The sequence below is a fragment of the Oncorhynchus kisutch genome, linkage group LG29 (assembly GCF_002021735.2).
Source record: "Oncorhynchus kisutch isolate 150728-3 linkage group LG29, Okis_V2, whole genome shotgun sequence".
NCBI classification, from domain to species: Eukaryota; Metazoa; Chordata; class Actinopteri; order Salmoniformes; family Salmonidae; genus Oncorhynchus; species Oncorhynchus kisutch.
In genome coordinates this window covers 3,681,600-3,702,860 of record NC_034202.2, presented here as the reverse complement: position 1 = coordinate 3,702,860, position 21,261 = coordinate 3,681,600, and the positions used below count along the sequence as shown (strand labels likewise).

The following is a 21,261-nucleotide window of genomic DNA, read 5'->3' as shown; positions in this document are numbered from 1 at the left end:
CCAAACAACACCAACACGATGAGGAGGGATGATCGAGTCAGACAGAAGAAACAATGAAAAGGAAGACAACAAAGACACGCAGAGAAAAGGAATCTTTTCACGGTTTTTGCCACTGATCTGGTCATTCAGACAGTGAAAATGTCTTCAAGTCTACTCAACTAACTCTCTACTCCACTATCTACTCTACTAACTCTCTACCCTACAATCTACTCCACTACTAACTGATGTCTACTTACTAAACAAGATTCCATGCCCGGATGATGCTTCAGTCTCCTGTACACATCCCTAGTCACTCCACTGCTAGCTACTATTGTTCTGCGTCTTACCTTTGAAATCATCATATATGATCCCATACAACTGTCTGGCCTGGGGCTCTCCTCCTGAGATCAAGAGCTTGAGAATCCCTTCAGGAGATGAAGGAATCATTGTTTTAGAAGGGTTTCCTGGATCCAACCTGAATCTGCAACCCAGCACAACATGCAAACAGCCCATGCTAGAGCACAACAATGTAGCCTATGGGCTACCTATTGCAGCTGCATATTCTTACTTGGGTACAGCTAGTTTTATCTCTATGGGTTGGTCATCATCTAGATATAGTAAGGACATGGCTTGGGAGTAAGGTGATCACATTTAAAATACCCAAATGCGGGACAACATAATTATGTTGTGGGACAGTGTAGCCTACATGAATACAAAATGTTGGCAGCATTCTTCACCTTTTACCGGTGAAACGTCAAAACTGCATCTGCATGACAATCATTGGATCTCAATCGGTTTCATGGGAACATGCATTTAGCTCTTCAATTATTATTATTTTTTTCAACCACTGAACGCTTGGCATGAAAGGCAACTGATATTTACTCCTGAGGTGCTGACCTGTTGCACCCTCTACAACCACTGTGATTATTATTTGACCCTGCTGGTCATCTATGAACGTTTGAACTTCTTGAAGAACAATCTGGCCTTAATGGCCATGTACTCTTATAATCTCTAGGTCTCTTCCTAGGTTTTGTGGGGTTCTTCCTAGCCACCGTGCTTCTACATCTGCCTTGCTTGCTGTTTGCGGTTTTAGGCTGGGTTTCTGTACAGCACTTTGTGACATCTGCTGATGTAAAAAGTGCTTTATAAATACATTTGATTTAGTGGCGGCCACTGTTGAGTTTTGAAAGCATGAGAATATTTTTGGGACTAATCAGAAATGACTAACGTGGTGTTTTTGGTGCATCAGTAACATTATAATATGCAATTATATTTGGTTATGTTATGTATAATACTAATGAATCATTATGTGATCGTCAAAGACATTGATTCAGCTTTGATCTAACTTTACTAAACAATCACAGGATCCGGCAGCACTACATCCCTACTGCACCAAAATTAGCTAATTAGCCTACTCTTTTGCAGAAACGAGAGACCGTGTGTGGCTGTTTTTATGAAAATCTGGGAATATTTGGCCAAGGAAACATTTCTGGTTGGTCTCGGGGAATGTAAAACAGTTAGGAAGGGAGACTTTTAAAACGGGATTGAGTGAAGTAGCAGCAAATATGGTGAATGAGCAATGAGCATGGAGAGTCTCATAAGTTTGACGAAATCACCTTATATCTTTCAGTCTAATAAGACTATTTACTTACATTAGTAGCTCGCTGTCAGAAGCATGAACAAAGTAGTTAGGCATCTGTCCTATCTATGTTTAGCTGGAATGTAGCCTGATGTCAGTGTTTTAAGTATTTTTTCTTTAGTGCAACATGACTGCAAGAGACAGGTTGGAATGTCTGACTGAAATACAGGACAAATCTAGCTGTTTTCTAAATTAGTGGTGTTTGAATTTGTTGATAAAATGCGTGATTGTTTGGTTGTGGAACTAAGGGCCAAATGTGGGACTGTACCGGACAATCCGGGACATGTGGTCACCCTACTTGGGAGAGATGCAATCTACCGGATCCTAGCCTATAGGGTGTGTACACTACACACTAGCATAAGTTCTACCTTTCTTTTTTGCATACTCTCTCTCCTCTTCACTCTCTTCCTCCTCCCACTTCTTCTTCTCTTCTTCTCTCTCAGGGGGCTCCAAGGTCTCCTGACCCAAGCTTCCCCACTCAGGTGATTCGCGAACTTCCTCTGGATCACCACAGAGGAAGAATGAGAGATTGGAGATCTATTTCTCTACAGGTTGATTAGTGCTGTCTGACTGCTCCCATTTTCACGCTCCAACTTCGACTATACACTCACTAGCACTACACACTAGCTCTATACATGTACAGCTCATCCACAGAAGATACCTTCAGTCTTTTTTCCTGTGTCCTCCTCCCTCCCCTCCTCTTTCTCAGAGGGTTTCCCGGTCTCCTGTGTGCCACCCGTCCCCTCCACTTCAGGCATTGGAGGGGCTGCGAGCACCAAAGGATCACATCATTCATTGATTTGTTATTTTGTTTGTTCATCCTCCCGTCTGTTCATTCATTCATTCATAATACTAGTGTACCTAATTGATCCAGTCTATTTCAAAGGAGCACAATGAGTTATACAACGACTAACTAATGCAGTCTTTCAAATCCTACACCTTGACAGATACCTTCTGCCTCAATCTCCTGCTTTACCACTTCCTCCTTCTTTCCTTCTCCCTCAGAGGGGCTCTCACTCTCTCCAGGGCCCTCTTCCTCAGGTTGGGGGGGAACTGTGAGAGTCAGAAAGGGCCCGAAAAACCGAAGTCAGAATTTGTTCACTTCGTCTCATCTCCTATGAACTACAAACTACAGGTCACTTAGAAAAACGTAACATTTTACACAGCTAGCAAGCTATAACCTTTATTTCTCTCCTTCTCTGTTGTCATCTCTTTCTTTTCCTCTTTCTCCACCATCCGCTCATCTTTGCCAGAGGGCTTTTCTCTTTTCCCAGAGTCCACTGCTTCAGGCTTTTGGGTGACTGCGAAGCGAGCACCAGTGAGACATTAGCACTCTCAGAAAACTTAAAAAGTTATGTCCGTAACTCTGGTACCGCAAAACTTCAATTAACAGCCCAGGCGTTTATTTGCTTAAATCACTGAACACAACAGGGAGATTTCTCAGGGTTTGTACTCCCGAAGTTGTTTACTGTTTTTTGCTTGCCTGTTAGCTAGCCGTTCTCTGCTGTTAGCAGCTAATGGCTAGCAGGTTCTTGCTACAAATAACAAATAACACATTAAACCAATCATGTTTATTTCAAACAGGCGTTTATTTGCTGAAATGTGTGCTGTTGCCCAGGTATTAAATGGGACAGGCGGCTATTTGAGACTCAGCGTTTAATTGACGTTTTTTGCTCCCATTATGATTTAATCGGACGCACAAAACAGATAATGTATCGATTTGAGTTGGATCTTCGTCAGGTCATACCACTGTAAATGCACCTACATAAATATCCTCAGAGGCATGTAGGCTACATCTGATCAATTAAATTAATTAATATAAATATTACACAGTATACATACAGTGCATTTGGAAAGTATTCAGACCCCTTCATGTTTTCCACATTTTGTTACGTTACAGCCTTAATTCAATTACATATTTGACTCATCAATCTACACACAATACCCCATAACGACAAAGCGAAAACAGGTTTTCAGAAATGTTTGCAAATGAAATTCAAAATTCAAAACACAAATACATTATTTACATAAGTATTCAGACCCTTTGTTATGAGACTCAAAATTGAGCTCAGGTGCATCCTGTTTCCATTGATCATCTTTGAGATGTTTCTACAACTTGATTGGAGTCCACCTGTGGTAAATTATATTGATTGGACATTGGAAAGGTACACACTTGTCTATATAAGGTACCACAGTTGACAGTGCATGTCAGAGCAAAATCCAAGCCACAAGGTCAAAGGAATTGTACGTAGAGCTTCAAAACAGGACAGTGTCGAGGAACAACCCTTCACAGCATTGAATGTCCCCAAGAACACGGTGGTCTCCCTCATTCTTAAATGGAAGAAGTTTGGAACCACCAAGACTCTTCCTAGAGCTGGCCACCCGGTCAAACTGAGAGATCGGGGACAAGGGGCTTGGTCAGGGAGGTGACCAAGAACCCGATGGTCACTCTGACAGAGCTCCTCTGTCGAGATGGGTGAACCTTCTAGAAGGACAACCATCTCTGCAGCATTCCACCAATCAGGCCTTTATGGTAGAGTGGAAGCCACTCTTCAGTAAAAGGCACATGACAGCCAGCTTGGAGGCACCTAAAGGACTCTCAGACCTGAAAATAGCTGTGCAGTGATGCTCCCCATCCAACCTGAGAGAGCATCTGCAGAGAAGAATGGGAAAAACTCCCCAAATACAGATGTGCCAAGCTTACCCAAGAAGACTCGAGGCTGTAGTCACTGCTGAAGGTGCTTCAACAAAGTACTGAGTAAAGGGTCTGAATACTTATGTAAATGTGGTATTTCACATTTTTTCATTTGCTAAAATATATAAAAACCTGTTTTTGCTCCATCATTATGGGGTATTGTGATGTCATTATGGGGTATTGTGTGTAGATTGATGAGGGGAGAAAAACGATTTAATAAATTTTAAAATAAGGCTATAACGTCTGAATACATTCCGAATGCACTGTATATGGAAAAACATCCATGCATTTTGATTTGCTTATTCTTATGGGTGTGCAATAGATTAAAAACAGGTGAGACAAATGTCTCAATCATTTTGTATATTATATAAGGAAAATGGGAAAATGCAGCCAGCCCCTGGGGAGCAGAACATATCTAGTTCCACATTTAGACCTCTTGGAGAGGTGGATTATCCTCAACATTATTGTTGAGGAAATGTATCCAAAATGACTCTCGTCTCAGGAGGAAATTGTCAATATTGCCTCCTCTATGTGACATTTTCACATGTTCAATTCCCAGGTATTGAAGAGAGGACAAGTTGTGCTTTGCCTGGGAAAAGTGCAAAGCAAGGGGACTTTTGATATCATTATTCCTTATGCAACTCCTGTGTTCTGTGATTTTTAGCGCTCTGATTGCCTTTCCCACATTCCCCAATCCGCATGGACACTTGATCAAATAGAGGACGTTTGGGGTGTTGCGGGATATTGTGCCTTTAATTTGTGTCTCTTTGCAAGTCTCTGGGTGAAAAAAACCCTGCCATTTGTGAATCAAGTTGTCCTGAGTGCAATACCCACATAAGCCTACACAATTCCCACTGGGAATATCACTAAGAAAGTATCTTGCTGGGGTGTTCACACAGGGCAGGTGTGCGTAGAGAGCACTCTGGACCGTATGCCCTTACACATGGTTCCTCCTACTCCTCCCTTGACATCAATTTCAACTCCAGCCTTCCCAGCCAGGGTGAGAGGCATTTTTTAGGCTGTGGGAAATACAGGCCCAACATCATACCCTCACCACGGAAGAAGATGTGGTGGGGGAAGTGCAAACACTTACTATGGAGAACGCAGGTAGGCCTACATGACACAGAGCCAGAAAAGTTGAATGTGATAAATCTATCCAGCAAGTCCCTATCTGAACCTTGTATCTGCTCTCAGCAAAGGCGTATCATTCATATATCACTAGCAACACATTGACTTTAACGCTTCAGTATGGCGATTTTCAAACGTTTTTCAGAACTCTAAGACTGATGAAATGATTTGCTACAAATGATACTGTGTCTATTGGAAATGCCCATAATGTTGACACAAATTACATGGAAAATGAGAAGGCATCAGAAATCAACTTACACTCAATACAACGAATATGTAGCAAATCTGCTATTTTCAGGGGTAAATCCACCTTTACGCCTCAGAGAAAGAATGCATCACTGGAAACATATTGAAGACCAAGTAAAACATGTGAATACCAGGTGTTGAGTAACTTGGCCAAAGAGAGAAGCTTTGAGCGATTTGAACAAATATTTAACTGTCATTGTGAAGCCTTCTGATAAAGGTAGTGCAATATTGGTACCTGGTGGACTATGAGACAGAGATGAATCGACAATTGTCTGACAATGTTTTGTATCAGAAACTCCCTTTGGACCTTACTTCCCAGTTAAATGCCTCTATTCATGACAAGCTCACGCTACTGCATATCAGAGAGAAAATCCCTAAGAATGACAAGCTCACGCTACTGCATATCAGAGAGAAAATCCCTAAGAATGACAAGCTCACGCTACTGCATATCAGAGAGAAAATCCCTAAGAATGACAAGCTCACGCTACTGCATATCAGAGAGAAAATCCCTAAGAATGACAAGCTCACGCTACTGCATATCAGAGAGAAAATCCCTAAGAATGACAAGCTCACGCTACTGCATATCAGAGAGAAAATCCCTAAGAATAGCGCCCTATTATTGACGGAATTGGGAGCCCGACAAAAAAAAAATCCACTTTTGTTGACTCATTTCTCAAGCCATGTGTCTCCTCCTTACCCTCCTTCACTGGGGACTATGGTGACATGATTAATGTACTCAAAAAAATTCCCCAGATCAATGACAACACACTACTGGCCTGTTTTGACTTTGAAAACCTATACATGTCTATACCCCACCAAGTTAGACTAGAGGCCCTGAGCTCCTTCTTGGAACAATGCCCTATAGACTCTCAGCCTAGCTCCTCATGTATCAGAGACTTAGGCCCTGGGCTCCTTCTTCAGACTCTCAGCCTAGCTCCTCATGTATCAGAGACTTAGGCCCTGGGCTCCTTCTTCAGACTCTCAGCCTAGCTCCTCATGTATCAGAGACTTAGGCCCTGGGCTCCTTCTTCAGACTCTCAGCCTAGCTCCTCATGTATCAGAGACTTAGGCCCTGGGCTCCTTCTTCAGACTCTCAGCCTAGCTCCTCATGTATCAGAGACTTAGGCCCTGGGCTCCTTCTTCAGACTCTCAGCCTAGCTCCTCATGTATCAGAGACTTAGGCCCTGGGCTCCTTCTTCAGACTCTCAGCCTAGCTCCTCATGTATCAGAGACTTAGGCCCTGGGCTCCTTCTTCAGACTCTCAGCCTAGCTCCTCATGTATCAGAGACTTAGGCCCTGGGCTCCTTCTTCAGACTCTCAGCCTAGCTCCTCATGTATCAGAGACTTAGGCCCTGGGCTCCTTCTTCAGACTCTCAGCCTAGCTCCTCATGTATCAGAGACTTAGGCCCTGGGCTCCTTCTTCAGACTCTCAGCCTAGCTCCTCATGTATCAGAGACTTAGGCCCTGGGCTCCTTCTTCAGACTCTCAGCCTAGCTCCTCATGTATCAGAGACTTAGGCCCTGGGCTCCTTCTTCAGACTCTCAGCCTAGCTCCTCATGTATCAGAGACTTAGGCCCTGGGCTCCTTCTTCAGACTCTCAGCCTAGCTCCTCATGTATCAGAGACTTAGGCCCTGGGCTCCTTCTTCAGACTCTCAGCCTAGCTCCTCATGTATCAGAGACTTAGGCCCTGGGCTCCTTCTTCAGACTCTCAGCCTAGCTCCTCATGTATCAGAGACTTAGGCCCTGGGCTCCTTCTTCAGACTCTCAGCCTAGCTCCTCATGACTTAGCAGAGCTGGTACTCACAAATAACTGTTTTATGTTTAGAAGTGACTTTTTCCAACAAACAAAAGGAACCACTATGGGGAGTATGATGGCACCCAATTATGGCAATCATTATATGGGACTCTTAGAACATGAACACATTCACAACCCTGAGCAAAATATCCAATATCCAATATCCCTTTCTATCCAAGATCAAACTATATCAACGTTATATACAGTTGAAGTTGGAAGATTACATACACCTTAGCCAAATACATTTAAATACACTCAGTTTTTCACAATTCCTGACATTTAATCCAAGTAAACATTCCCTGTCTTAGGTCAGTTAGGATCACCACTTTATTTTAAGAATGTGAAATTTCCGAATAATAGTAGAGAGAATGATTTATTTCAGCTTTTATTTATTTCATCACATTCCCAGTTGGTCAGAAGTTTACAGTATTTGGTAGCATTGCCTTTAAATGGCTTAACTTGGGTCAAGCGTTTCGGGTAGCCTTCCACAAGCTTCCCTCAGTAAGTTGGGTCAATTTTGGCCCATTCCTCCTGACAGAGCTGGTGTAACTGAGGCAGGATTCTAGGCCTCCTTGCTCACACATGCTTGTCAGTTCTGCACACACATTTTCTAGGATTGAGGTCAGGGCTTTGTGATGGCCACTCCAATATCTTGACTTTGTTGTCCTTAAGCCATTTTGCCACAACTTTGGAAGTATGCTTAGAGTCATTGCCCATTTGGAAGACCCATTTGTGACCAAGCTTTAACTTCCTGACTGATGTCTTGAGATGTTGCTTCAATATATTCACATAATTTTCCTACCTCATGATGCCATCTATTTTGTGAAGTGCATCAGTCCCTCCTGCAGCAAAGTAACCCCACAACATGATGCTGCCACCCCTGTGCTTCACGGTTGGGATGGTGTTCTTCAGCTTGCAAGCCTCCCCCTTTTTCCTCCAAACATAAAGATGGTCATTATGGCCAAACAGTTCTATTTTCGTTTCATCAGACCAGAGGACATTTCTCCAAAAAGTACGATCTTTGTCCCCATGTGCAGTTGCAAACCGTAGTCTGGCTTTTTTATGGCGGTTTTGGAGCAGTGGCTTCTTCCTTGCTGGGCAGCCTTTCAGGTTATGTCGATATAGGACTCGTTTTTACTGTGGATATAGATACTTTTGTACCTGTTTCCTTCAGCATCTTTACAATGTCCTTTGCTGTTGTTCTGGGATTGATTTGCACTTTTCGCACCAAAGTACGTTCATCTCTAGGAGACAGAACGCGTCTCCTTCCTGAGCGGTATGACGGCTGCGTTGTCCCATGGTGTTTATACTTGAGTACTATTGTTTGTACAGATGAACATGGTACCTTCAGACATTTGGAAATTGCTCCCAAGGATGAACCAGACTTGTGGAGGTCTACAATTATTTTTCAGGTTTTGAGGCTTTGGCTGAGGTTTTGGCTGATTTCTTTTGATTTTCCCATGATGTCAAGCAAAGAGGCATTGCGTTTGAAGGTAGGCCTTGAAATACATCCACAGGTACACCTCCAATTGACTGAAAGGATGTCAATTAGCTTCTAAAGCTTCATTATTAATGGGAATTTTTCAAGCTACTTAAAGACACAGTCAACTTTGTGTATGTGAACTTCTGACCCACTGGAATTGTGATGCATTGAATTATAAGTGAAATAATCTGTCTGTAAACAATTGTTGGAAAGATTACTTGTGTCATGCACAAAGTAGAGGTCCTAACCGACTTGCCAAAGCTATAGTTTGTTAACAAGAAATTTGTGGTGTGGTTGAAAAATTAGTTTTAATGACTCCAACCTAAGTGTATGTAAACTTCCGACATCAACTGTAGATGATACACTACATGATCAAAAGTATGCGGACACCGAACATCTTACTCAAAAATCATGGGCATTAATATGGAGTTGTCTTCTCCGTTTCTGCTATAACAGCCTCCACTCTTCAGGGAAGGCTTTCCACTAGATGTTGTAACATTGCTGCTGGGACTTCCTTCCATTCAGTCACAAGAGCAATAACAAGGTCCGGCACTGATTTTGGGGGATTAGGCCTGGCTCGCAGTCTCCATTCCAGCTAATTTTAAAGGTGTTTGATTGGGTTGAGGTCAGGGCTCTGTGCAGGCCAGTCAAGTTCTTCCACACCGATCTCAACAAACAATTTCTGTATGGACCTTGCTTAGTGTATCGGGGGCATTGTCATGCTGAAACTGGAAAAGACCTTCACAAAACTGTTGTCACAAAGTTGGAAGCACAGAATCGTCTAGAATGTCATTGTATGCTGTAGCATTAAGATTTCCTTTCACTTGAACTAAGAGGCCGAGCCAGAACCATGAAAAACAGCTCCAGACAATTTTTCATCCTATCCTATCATCTACCTATATCTAGTGTTTTTTGCAGGTAGCATAGGTAGCGTTCTCCTGGCATCCGCCAAATCCAGATTTGTCAGTTGGACTGCCAGGATGGTGAAGTGTGATTCATCACTCCAGAGAACGAGTTTCCACTGCTCCGGAGTCCAATGGCGGCGCTTGCCAGCCGACGCTTGGCACTGTGCAGGTTGATCTTAGGCTTGTGTGCGGCTGCTCGGCCAAGGAAACCCATTTCATGAAGCTCCAGACAAACAGTTCTTGTGTTGATGTTACTTCCGGAGGCAGTTTGGAACTCAGTATTCAGTATTGAGGACAGACGATTTTTACATGCTACACACTTCAGCACTCGTGGTCCTGTTCAGTGAGCTTGTGTGGTCTACCACTTCGCGACTGAGCCATTGTTGTTCCTAGACAATTTCACTTCAAAATATAAGCAGTTGACCAGGGCCGCTCTAACAGGGCAGAAATTTGACTTGTTAGAAAGGTGGCATCCTATGACAGTGCCACGTTGAAAGTCACTGAGCTCTTCAGTAAGGTCTACTGCCAATGTTTGTCTATGGAGATTGCATGGAGGTGTGCTCCATTTTATACACCTGTCAGCAACCGATGTTTCTGAAATAGCCTTATACCTTTGTTGATGTAGTGTATATTGGTATTATTTGCTGGGACTCCCATTGAACTTGAGATGCTCCATGAGTTCTTAGACAAGATGGCGCTGACAAACATCGTCACCCTGTTCCTAGCTCCTAGTCTTATTCCTTACATTATTAGTTCAGAGCGTTTCTTGAATTATTCCCTACAGCCAAAATTAATTTTGGGATATTTGATCGGCGGTCACTCACCAGCCTTTCAACCAAAAATGTGACTTTCCTGAATTTGATCCTTTGTTTGTACCTCACAAGGCAATTCCACTGAGACCAGGGTCTGCTCCAAGATGACATCGACAGAGAACAGGAATTTGGAGTGGGCTTTTATTCCGACTCAGGAGGCGTGCATACCGTCCACCGCTTCTGAGTATATTACTTGCCAATGTTCAGTCCCTAAACAATAAAGTAGACGTGCTCAGGGCGAGGATCTCATTCCAGACAGACCTCAGGGACTGTAACATGCTCTATTTCAAGGATACGTTGCTCTCTCTGGATATACTGTCCCTGTCCATTACAGTCAGCAGGGTTCTCCGTACATCGCACGGACAGGAAGAAAGAACTTCCTGGGAAAAAGAAAGGCGGAGGTGTATGTTTCATGAGTAACTCATGGTGTGATTGTGGTAACGTACAGAAACTCAAGTCTTTTTGTTCTCCCGATCTGGAATAGCTCACCATCAAATGCTGTCCGCATTACCCCCTGAGATAATTATCTTCGGTAATCGTCATGGCTGTGATATTCCCCCTCAAGATGACACCATGATGGCTCTCAAGGAACTACAATGGACTTTGTGCAAACTGGAAACCGCATATCCTAAGGCCGTATTTATTGTAGCTGGGGATTTCAATAAAGCAAATCTGAGGAAAACGCTACCGAAGGTTTGTCAACATAGCTACTGCGCTACTCTCTAATTGAGAACTTTTGACCATTGCTACTCCCCCTTCCAGGACGGCCACAAGGCCCCGTCCTCCCTTCAGCAAACCAGATCATGCCTCCATTCTGCTCTTCTCCTCCTATAGGCAGAAACGTAAGCAGGAAGTACCTGTGGTAAGGGCTGTTCAACATTGGTGTGACCAATTGGAATCTATGCTTCAAGATTGTTTTGATTATGCGGACTGGGATATCTTCCGGGTTGCCTCTGATATTAGCATTGACGTACACACTGACTTGGTGACTGAGTTATCAGGAAGTGCATAGAGGATGTGTCAATTCTCATTGAAAGCAAGTCTAAGAAACGGTAGACCTTTAGAAAATATTTACTAAATAAACAAAAGTGAACCCCCCAAAACTATCTAAAAGTAACACAAGAAAATTACATAACAATAATGATGCTATATACAGGGGGTAACGGTACCAAGTCAATGTGCGGGGGTACAGGTTTGTCGAGGTCATTTGTAAAGTTACTATGCATAGGTAATAAACAACGAGTAGTAGCAGTTTAAAAATAAGGGGAGGGAGGGTGTCAATGTAATGTAAATAGTGTGGGTGGCCATTTGATTAATTGTTCAGCAGTCTTATGGTTTGGGGGTAGAAGCTATTGGTCCTAGACTTGGCGCTCCTGTACCGCTTGCCGTGCGGTAGCAGAGAGAACAGTCTATGACTTGGGTGACTGCAGTCTTGGACACTTTTTGGGGCCTTTCTCTGACACCACCTAGTATATAGGTCCTGGATGTTAGGAAGCTTGGACCCAGTGATGTACTGGGCCGTACACACTACCTTCTGTAGCGCCTTACGGTCAGATGCCGAACAGTTGCCAAACCAGGCAGTAATGCAACTGGTCAGGATGCTCTCGATGGTGCAGCTGTAGACCTTTCTGAGGATCTCAGGACCCATGCCAAATCTTTGGTGAACTTAAAATTCTCGACCCGCTTAACTTCAGCCCCGTTGATGTTAATGGGGCCCGTTCGGCCCACCTTTTACTATAGTCCACAATCAACTCCTTTGTCTTGCTTACATTGAGGGAGAGGTTGTTGTCCTGGTAACACAATGCCAGGTCTCCTTCCTCCTCCCTATAGGCTCTCTTATCAGCCTATGACCTCCTCCCTCCTCCCTATAGGCTGTCTTATCGTTGTCGGTGTCGTTGTCGTCAGTACACTTAATGATGGTGTTGGAGTTGTGCTTGGCCACGCAGTTGTAGGTGAACAGGGAGTACAGGAGGGACACGCACCCCTGAAGGGCCCCAGTGTTGAGGATCAGCGTGGCAGATGTGTTGTTGCCTACCCATATCACCTGGGGGCGGCCCGTCAAGTCCAGGATCCAGTTGCAGAGGGAGGTGTTTAGTCCCAGGGTCCTTAGCTACGTGTTGAGCTTTGAGGAGAACTAAGGTGTTGAACGCTGAGCTGTAGTCAATGAACAGCATTCTCACATAGGTGTTCCTTTTGTCCAGGTGGAAAAGGGCAGTGTGGAGTGCGATTGAGATTGCGTCACCTGTAGATCTGTTGGGACGGTATGCGAATTGGAGTGGGTCTAGGGTTTCTGGCATGATGGTGTTGATATGAGCCATGACCAGCCTTTCAAAGCACTTTATGGCTACCAATGTGAGTGCTACGGGGCGGTAATCATTTAGGCAGGTTACCTTCGCTTGCTTGGGCACAGGGACTATAGTGGTCTGAAACATGTAAGTATTACAGACTCGGTCAGGGAGAAGATGAAAATGTCAGTGAAGACACTTGCCAGTTGGTCGCGCATGGTTCGAGTACACGTCCTGGTAATCCGTCTGGCCCCGTTGCTTTGTGAATGTTGACATGTTTAAACGTCTTGTTCACATTGGCTATGGACAGCCTGATCACACAGTCTTCTGGAACAGCTGGTGCTCTCATGCATGCTCAGTGTTGCTTGCCTCAAAACAATCATAAAAGGCATTTAGCTCGTCTGGTAGGCTCGTGCCACTGGGCAGCTGGCGGCTGGGTTTCCCTTTGTAGTCCGTAATATTCTTCAAGCCCTGCCACATCCGACGAGCCCCAGACATATGACATATGATACCTTTCTGGAATTGTCAGATGTTTCCTGATCACACAAATGTCAATTATATTGTAATTGGGGTATAATTAGGACTAGAATAATGGTGTCCCAGTTTATCTAACCTGCTATTCCAGTGTGCCAAAAGCAAACTGAAATATGGTTTTGACTCAGTGTATACATGGGTGTGTCATGCCTCATGTGAATATGATATCAACATTTGATATCAACATCTTGAGGATTTCAGAAATGTATCATGTGTTGGGCTAATATGTTGGATAGATGTCGAAAAAGGTTATAGAATACAGAAAGTGTCCCACTTATTTTGAATTCACCCTATGTGGATTGTGCACTCGGGACAACTTTACTCACAAATGGCAGTTTTTTTTAAAACTCAGAGACTGGCAAAGAGACTGACAAAGAGAAACAAATTAAAGGCCACACTGCAACACCACAAACGTAATTTATTTGATCAAGTGTCCATGCGGATTGGCGTACGTGGGAAACACATTCAGAGCGCTTAAAACCAGAATCAAATAACACAGGATTTGCTTAAGAAATAATAATATCAAAAGTCCCCTTGCCGTGCACTTTTCCCAGGCAAAGTACAACATGTCCTACCTTTGCTACCTGGGAATGAAACATGTGAAAATGTCACATAAAGGGGATATTCTCAATTTCCTCCTGAGACGAGAGTCCTTTTGGATATATCAAATGAAATTTTATTGGTTAGCAGATATTATTGCGAGTGTAGCTAAATGCTTGTGCTTCAAGTTCCGACAGTGCAGTAATATCTAACAAGTTATCTATCAATTCCACAACATCTTGGCGGCAGGTAGCCTAGTGCTTAGAGCATTGGACTAGTAACCGAAAGGTTGCCAGATCAAATGTATGGTAGCGGGGTGAACAGACAGTGGCTCGGGTGGTTGTTGTCCTTGATGATCTTTTTGGCCTTCCTGTAACAATGAGTGCTGTAGAAGTCCTGGAGGGCAGGTAGTTTGCCCCCGGTGATGTGTTGTGCAGATCCAACCACCCTCAGGGGAGCCCTGCGGTTGTGGGCGGTGCAGTTGCCGTACCAGGCGGCCCGACAGGATGTTCTCAATTGTGCATCTGTAAAGGTTTGTGAGGGTTTTAGGTGACAAGCCAAATTTCTTCAGCTTCCTTCTTCACCACCCTGTCTGTGTGGGTGGACCATTTCAGTTTGTCAGTGATGTGTACGGCGAGTAATATACAACCTATTAACCTATTGCACATCAATATTACTTGACAAGAATGAACTAATCAAAATGTATTCATATTTTTCCATATATGTCGACTGTGTAATATTTATTTTGATGTTAATGTATCGTATTCATTTGACTGGATGTATTCAATGACCGGTTGTAGCCTACATGCCTCTAGTCCAGAGGTTAAGGTGTGTTTCATAGTGGTGTATGACCTGATAAAGATCCAACTCAGATCGACACGTTGTCAAATCAAATCAAGCTTTATTTGTCATTGGCGTCGAATACAACAAGTGTAGACCTTACCGTGAAATGCTTACTTAGAAGCCCTTAACCAACAGGTGTAGACCTTACCGTGAAATGCTTACTTAGAAGCCCTTAACCAACAGGTGTAGACCTTACCGTGAAATGCTTACTTAGAAGCCCTTAACCAATAGGTGTAGACCTTACCGTGAAATGCTTACTTACAAGCCCTTAACCAACAGGTGTAGACCTTACCGTGAAATGCTTACTTAGAAGCCCTTAACCAACAGGTGTAGACCTTACCGTGAAATGCTTACTTAGAAGCCCTTAACCAACAGGTGTAGACCTTACCGTGAAATGCTTACTTAGAAGCCCTTAACCAACAGGTGTAGACCTTACCGTGAAATGCTTACTTACAAGCCCTTAACCAACAGGTGTAGACTTTACCGTGAAATGCTTACTTACAAGCCCTTAACCAACAGGTGTAGACCTTACCGTGAAATGCTTACTTACAAGCCCTTAACCAACAGGTGTAGACTTTACCGTGAAATGCTTACTTACAAGCCCTTAACCAATAGGTGTAGACTTTACCGTGAAATGCTTACTTAGAAGCCCTTAACCAACAGGTGTAGACTTTACCGTGAAATGCTTACTTAGAAGCCCTTAACCAACAGGTGTAGACTTTACCGTGAAATGCTTACTTACAAGCCCTTAACCAACAGGTGTAGACTTTACCGTGAAATGCTTACTTAGAAGCCCTTAACCAACAGGTGTAGACTTTACCGTGAAATGCTTACTTAGAAGCCCTTAACCAACAGGTGTAGACTTTACCGTGAAATGCTTACTTAGAAGCCCTTAACCAATAGGTGTAGACTTTACCGTGAAATGCTTACTTAGAAGCCCTTAACCAACAGGTGTAGACTTTACCGTGAAATGCTTACTTACAAGCCCTTAACCAACAGGTGTAGACTTTACCGTGAAATGCTTACTTAGAAGCCCTTAACCAACAGGTGTAGACTTTACCGTGAAATGCTTACTTAGAAGCCCTTAACCAACAGGTGTAGACTTTACCGTGAAATGCTTACTTAGAAGCCCTTAACCAACAGGTGTAGACTTTACCGTGAAATGCTTACTTACAAGCCCTTAACCAACAGGTGTAGACTTTACCGTGAAATGCTTACTTACAAGCCCTTAACCAACAGGTGTAGACTTTACCGTGAAATGCTTACTTACAAGCCCTTAACCAACAGGTGTAGACTTTACAGTGAAATGCTTACTTACAAGCCCTTAACCAACAGGTGTAGACTTTACAGTGAAATGCTGACTTAGAAGCCCTTAACCAACAGGTGTAGACCTTACAGTGAAATGCTTACTTACAAGCCCTTAACCAACAGGTGTAGACCTTACCGTGAAATGCTTACTTAGAAGCCCTTAACCAACAGGTGTAGACCTTACCGTGAAATGCTTACTTAGAAGCCCTTAACCAACAGGTGTAGACCTTACCGTGAAATGCTTACTTAGAAGCCCTTAACCAACAGGTGTAGACCTTACAGTGAAATGCTTACTTAGAAGCCCTTAACCAACAGGTGTAGACCTTACCGTGAAATGCTTACTTACAAGCCCTTAACCAACAGGTGTAGACCTTACCGTGAAATGCTGACTTACAAGCCCTTAACCAACAGGTGTAGACTTTACAGTGAAATGCTGACTTACAAGCCCTTAACCAACAGGTGTAGACCTTACAGTGAAATGCTTACTTAGAAGCCCTTAACCAACAGGTGTAGACCTTACCGTGAAATGCTTACTTAGAAGCCCTTAACCAACAGGTGTAGACCTTACCGTGAAATGCTTACTTAGAAGCCCTTAACCAACAGGTGTAGACCTTACCGTGAAATGCTTACTTAGAAGCCCTTAACCAACAGGTGTAGACCTTACCGTGAAATGCTGACTTACAAGCCCTTAACCAACAGGTGTAGACTTTACAGTGAAATGCTGACTTACAAGCCCTTAACCAACAGGTGTAGACCTTACCGTGAAATGCTTACTTAGAAGCCCTTAACCAACAGGTGTAGACCTTACCGTGAAATGCTGACTTACAAGCCCTTAACCAACAGGTGTAGACCTTACCGTGAAATGCTTACTTAGAAGCCCTTAACCAACAGGTGTAGACCTTACAGTGAAATGCTTACTTACAAGCCCTTAACCAACAGGTGTAGACCTTACAGTGAAATGCTTACTTACAAGCCCTTAACCAACAGGTGTAGACTTTACAGTGAAATGCTGACTTACAAGCCCTTAACCAACAGGTGTAGACCTTACCGTGAAATGCTTACTTACAAGCCCTTAACCAACAGGTGTAGACCTTACCGTGAAATGCTGACTTAGAAGCCCTTAACCAACAGGTGTAGACTTTACCGTGAAATGCTTACTTACAAGCCCTTAACCAACAGGTGTAGACCTTACAGTGAAATGCTGACTTACAAGCCCTTAACCAACAGGTGTAGACTTTACAGTGAAATGCTTACTTACAAGCCCTTAACCAACAGGTGTAGACCTTACAGTGAAATGCTGACTTACAAGCCCTTAACCAACAGGTGTAGACTTTACAGTGAAATGCTGACTTACAAGCCCTTAACCAACAGGTGTAGACTTTACCGTGAAATGCTTACTTACAAGCCCTTAACCAACAGGTGTAGACCTTACAGTGAAATGCTTACTTACAAGCCCTTAACCAACAGGTGTAGACTTTACCGTGAAATGCTTACTTACAAGCCCTTAACCAACAGGTGTAGACCTTACAGTGAAATGCTGACTTACAAGCCCTTAACCAACAGGTGTAGACCTTACAGTGAAATGCTGACTTACAAGCCCTTAACCAACAGCTGTAGACCTTACAGTGAAATGCTTACTTACAAGCCCTTAACCAACAGGTGTAGACTTTACCGTGAAATGCTTACTTACAAGCCCTTAACCAACAGGTGTAGACCTTACAGTGAAATGCTGACTTACAAGCCCTTAACCAACAGGTGTAGACTTTACCGTGAAATGCTTACTTACAAGCCCTTAACCAACAGGTGTAGACCTTACAGTGAAATGCTGACTTACAAGCCCTTAACCAACAGGTGTAGACTTTACAGTGAAATGCTTACTTAGAAGCCCATTCCCAACAGGTGTAGACTTTACAGTGAAATGCTTACTTAGAAGCCCTTAACCAACAGGTGTAGACCTTACAGTGAAATGCTTACTTACAAGCCCTTAACCAACAGGTGTAGACTTTACAGTGAAATGCTGACTTAGAAGCCCTTAACCAACAGGTGTAGACTTTACAGTGAAATGCTTACTTACAAGCCCTTAACCAACAGGTGTAGACCTTACAGTGAAATGCTTACTTACAGGCCCTTAACCAACAGGTGTAGACTTTACAGTGAAATGCTTACTTACAAGCCCTTAACCAACAGGTGTAGACCTTACCGTGAAATGCTTACTTACAAGCCCTTAACCAACAGGTGTAGACTTTACCGTGAAATGCTTACTTACAAGCCCTTAACCAACAGGTGTAGACCTTACAGTGAAATGCTTACTTACAAGCCCTTAACCAACAGGTGTAGACTTTACAGTGAAATGCTGACTTAGAAGCCCATTCCCAACAGGTGTAGACTTTACAGTGAAATGCTTACTTAGAAGCCCTTAACCAACAGGTGTAGACCTTACAGTGAAATGCTTACTTACAAGCCCTTAACCAACAGGTGTAGACTTTACAGTGAAATGCTGACTTAGAAGCCCTTAACCAACAGGTGTAGACTTTACAGTGAAATGCTTACTTACAAGCCCTTAACCAACAGGTGTAGACCTTACAGTGAAATGCTTACTTACAGGCCCTTAACCAACAGGTGTAGACTTTACAGTGAAATGCTTACTTACAAGCCCTTAACCAACAGGTGTAGACCTTACCGTGAAATGCTTACTTACAAGCCCTTAACCAACAGGTGTAGACTTTACCGTGAAATGCTTACTTACAAGCCCTTAACCAACAGGTGTAGACCTTACAGTGAAATGCTTACTTACAAGCCCTTAACCAACAGGTGTAGACTTTACAGTGAAATGCTTACTTACAGGCCCTTAACCAACAGGTGTAGACTTTACAGTGAAATGCTTACTTACAGGCCCTTAACCAACAGGTGTAGACTTTACAGTGAAATGCTTACTTACAGGCCCTTAACCAACAGTGCAGTTCAAGAAGAAAATATTTACCAAATAAACTAAAGTAATAAATAATAAAGAAGTGGCATCTGTCTGTTTTGTGCATCTGATTAAGTCACCATGGGAGCATAGCAGAGTTGTGGACATTACTTTTGTCTTTGATACATTGTTCTGTCCTGTACCTGATAAGTTGGATGTGCATATTTTTCTATTTGTTCTTATTTTTTCACCCACAGAAAAACAACACTAAAGTTTTACCATAAGGATGGGTCCATGGGGATTTAAAAAGCAGACTCTTAACAGACATCATTTATCAGCACTATACTGTAGCTACCTTATAGTAAGTGTCTTAGTCTGTCTATGAACAATGACACAGCTACAAGTACTTTACTTCTACTACACATTAACCTACCAGTACACACAATGCACAATAGACCTATACCTTCTTCAGTCTTTTCCTCTTTCTTCTCCATTCCCTCTTTCTCCTCCACACCCTCTTTCTTTAGTCCTATCATAGAGGGAGTATCACTCTTCGCATTGTCCTCTGCTTCAGCAGGTTTGGAGGTGACTGTGAACATTGAAAGATTTTGTCCTTTACAGTCTGAATATGCATGTCTCTCTACAAACGCATAGTACTACAGAACTACAGTACCCACATACTAGACCTACACAATGCGGCTACAATACACCAGCTATACCTTCTTCAGTCTTTTCCCCACTCTCTTTCTCCTTCATCTCTTCTTCCTCACCCTCTTTTTCAGAGGGAATCTCAGTCTCTCCTGCATCTTCTGCCACTTCACTATTAGCATCTGTACAAAAAACATTGCAACCTCCAAAAGAAGTATGTGCAAAAATATTGTTATTTTCAAAGAGCTCTAAGGGGTATCTAACCTCTAAAATAGGAATGACTAATCTGTCAAGGCGTGTGGGAAACAAGTTGTAAATAGGGAACATTCTCCTTTAAAGATGTAATCTGCATTTGGGAAAACAGCGTCATGGTTTCCCTCTGGAAAATATTGGAACATATTCAGACCCCTTGACTTTTTCCACGTTTTTTAAAGTTACAGCCTACAATGGATTGAATTGTTTTTCCCCCTGATCTATCTACACACAATACACCAAAATGACAAAGCGAAAGCAGGTTTTATACATTTTTGCACCCCCCCCCCCCACCATGAATACGTTATTTACATAAGTATTCAGACCCTTTGCTATGACACTCGAAATTGAGCTCAGGTGCATTCTGTTTCCATTGATCATCCTTGAGATGTTTGTACATCTTGATTGGAGTCCACCCGTGGTAAATTCAATTGATTGAACATGATTTGGAAAGGCACACACCTGTCTATATAAGGTCCCCCAGTTGACAGTGCAAGTCAGAACAAAAACCAAGACATGAGGTTGAAGGAATTGTCCATGGAGCTCCGAGACAAGATTGTGTCAAGGCACCAAATTATTCCTAGAGCTGGCCGCTCGGCAAAACTGAGCAATCGGGGGAGAAAGGTGCTACTTATGTAAATAAGGTATTTATGAAGGACAACCATCTTTGCAGCACTCCACCAATCAGACCTTTATGGCAGTGCCCAGATGGAAGCCAATCCTCAGTAAAAGGCACATGGAGTTTGCCAAAAGGCACCTAAAGGACTCAGACCATGAGAAACAAGATTCTCTGGTCTGATGATACCAATATTAAATTCTTTGGCCTGAATGCCATCGTCACATATGTAGAAAACATGGCACCATCCCTACGGTGAAGAATAGTGATGGCAGCATCATGCTGTGGGGATGTTTTTCAGTTGCAGGGACTGGGAGACTAGTCAGGAACGAGGGAAAGATGAACAGAGCAAAGTACAGAGAGATCTTAGATTTCTTTTTAACTGTTCCAGAGAACTCAAGACCTCAGATAGGGGAAAAGGTTCACCATCCAACAGGACAACAACCCTAAGCACCCAGCCAAGACAATGCAGGAGTGGCTTCGGGACAAGTCTCTGAATGTTCTTGAGTGGCTCAGCCAGAGACCAGACTTGAACCCGATCAAGCATCTCTGGAGAGACCTGAAAATAGCAGGGCAGCGATGCTCCCCATCCAACCAGACAGAGCTTAAGAGGATCAGCAGAGAAGAATGGGAGAAACTCCCCA

At 43.1% G+C, this 21,261-nt stretch overlaps 2 protein-coding genes across 3 annotated transcripts in view; both read right to left on the bottom strand.

The window, feature by feature from the left end:
- The window catches only part of LOC109873537 (netrin-G2-like), a 159,139-nt gene that overhangs the window by 17,684 nt on the left and 120,194 nt on the right, over positions 1 to 21,261 (bottom strand). The window lies entirely within an intron of this gene.
- Positions 1,053 to 20,232, bottom strand: LOC116358285 (cilia- and flagella-associated protein 251). Of its 2 annotated transcripts, XM_031809346.1 has the most exons (6): positions 19,821 to 20,232; positions 19,565 to 19,690; positions 2,800 to 2,919; positions 2,570 to 2,671; positions 2,280 to 2,384; positions 1,053 to 2,118 (listed from the first exon to the last, which is right to left on the bottom strand). In XM_031809346.1, the coding sequence occupies exons 1-6, from the start codon at positions 20,074 to 20,076 to the stop codon at positions 1,964 to 1,966; spliced, it is 864 nt and encodes a 287-aa protein (XP_031665206.1). In that variant the 5' UTR covers positions 20,077 to 20,232; the 3' UTR covers positions 1,053 to 1,963. The 2 variants fall into 2 exon arrangements, with proteins under 2 accessions (XP_031665206.1, XP_031665207.1); XM_031809347.1 differs by having other exon boundaries at positions 19,565 to 20,232.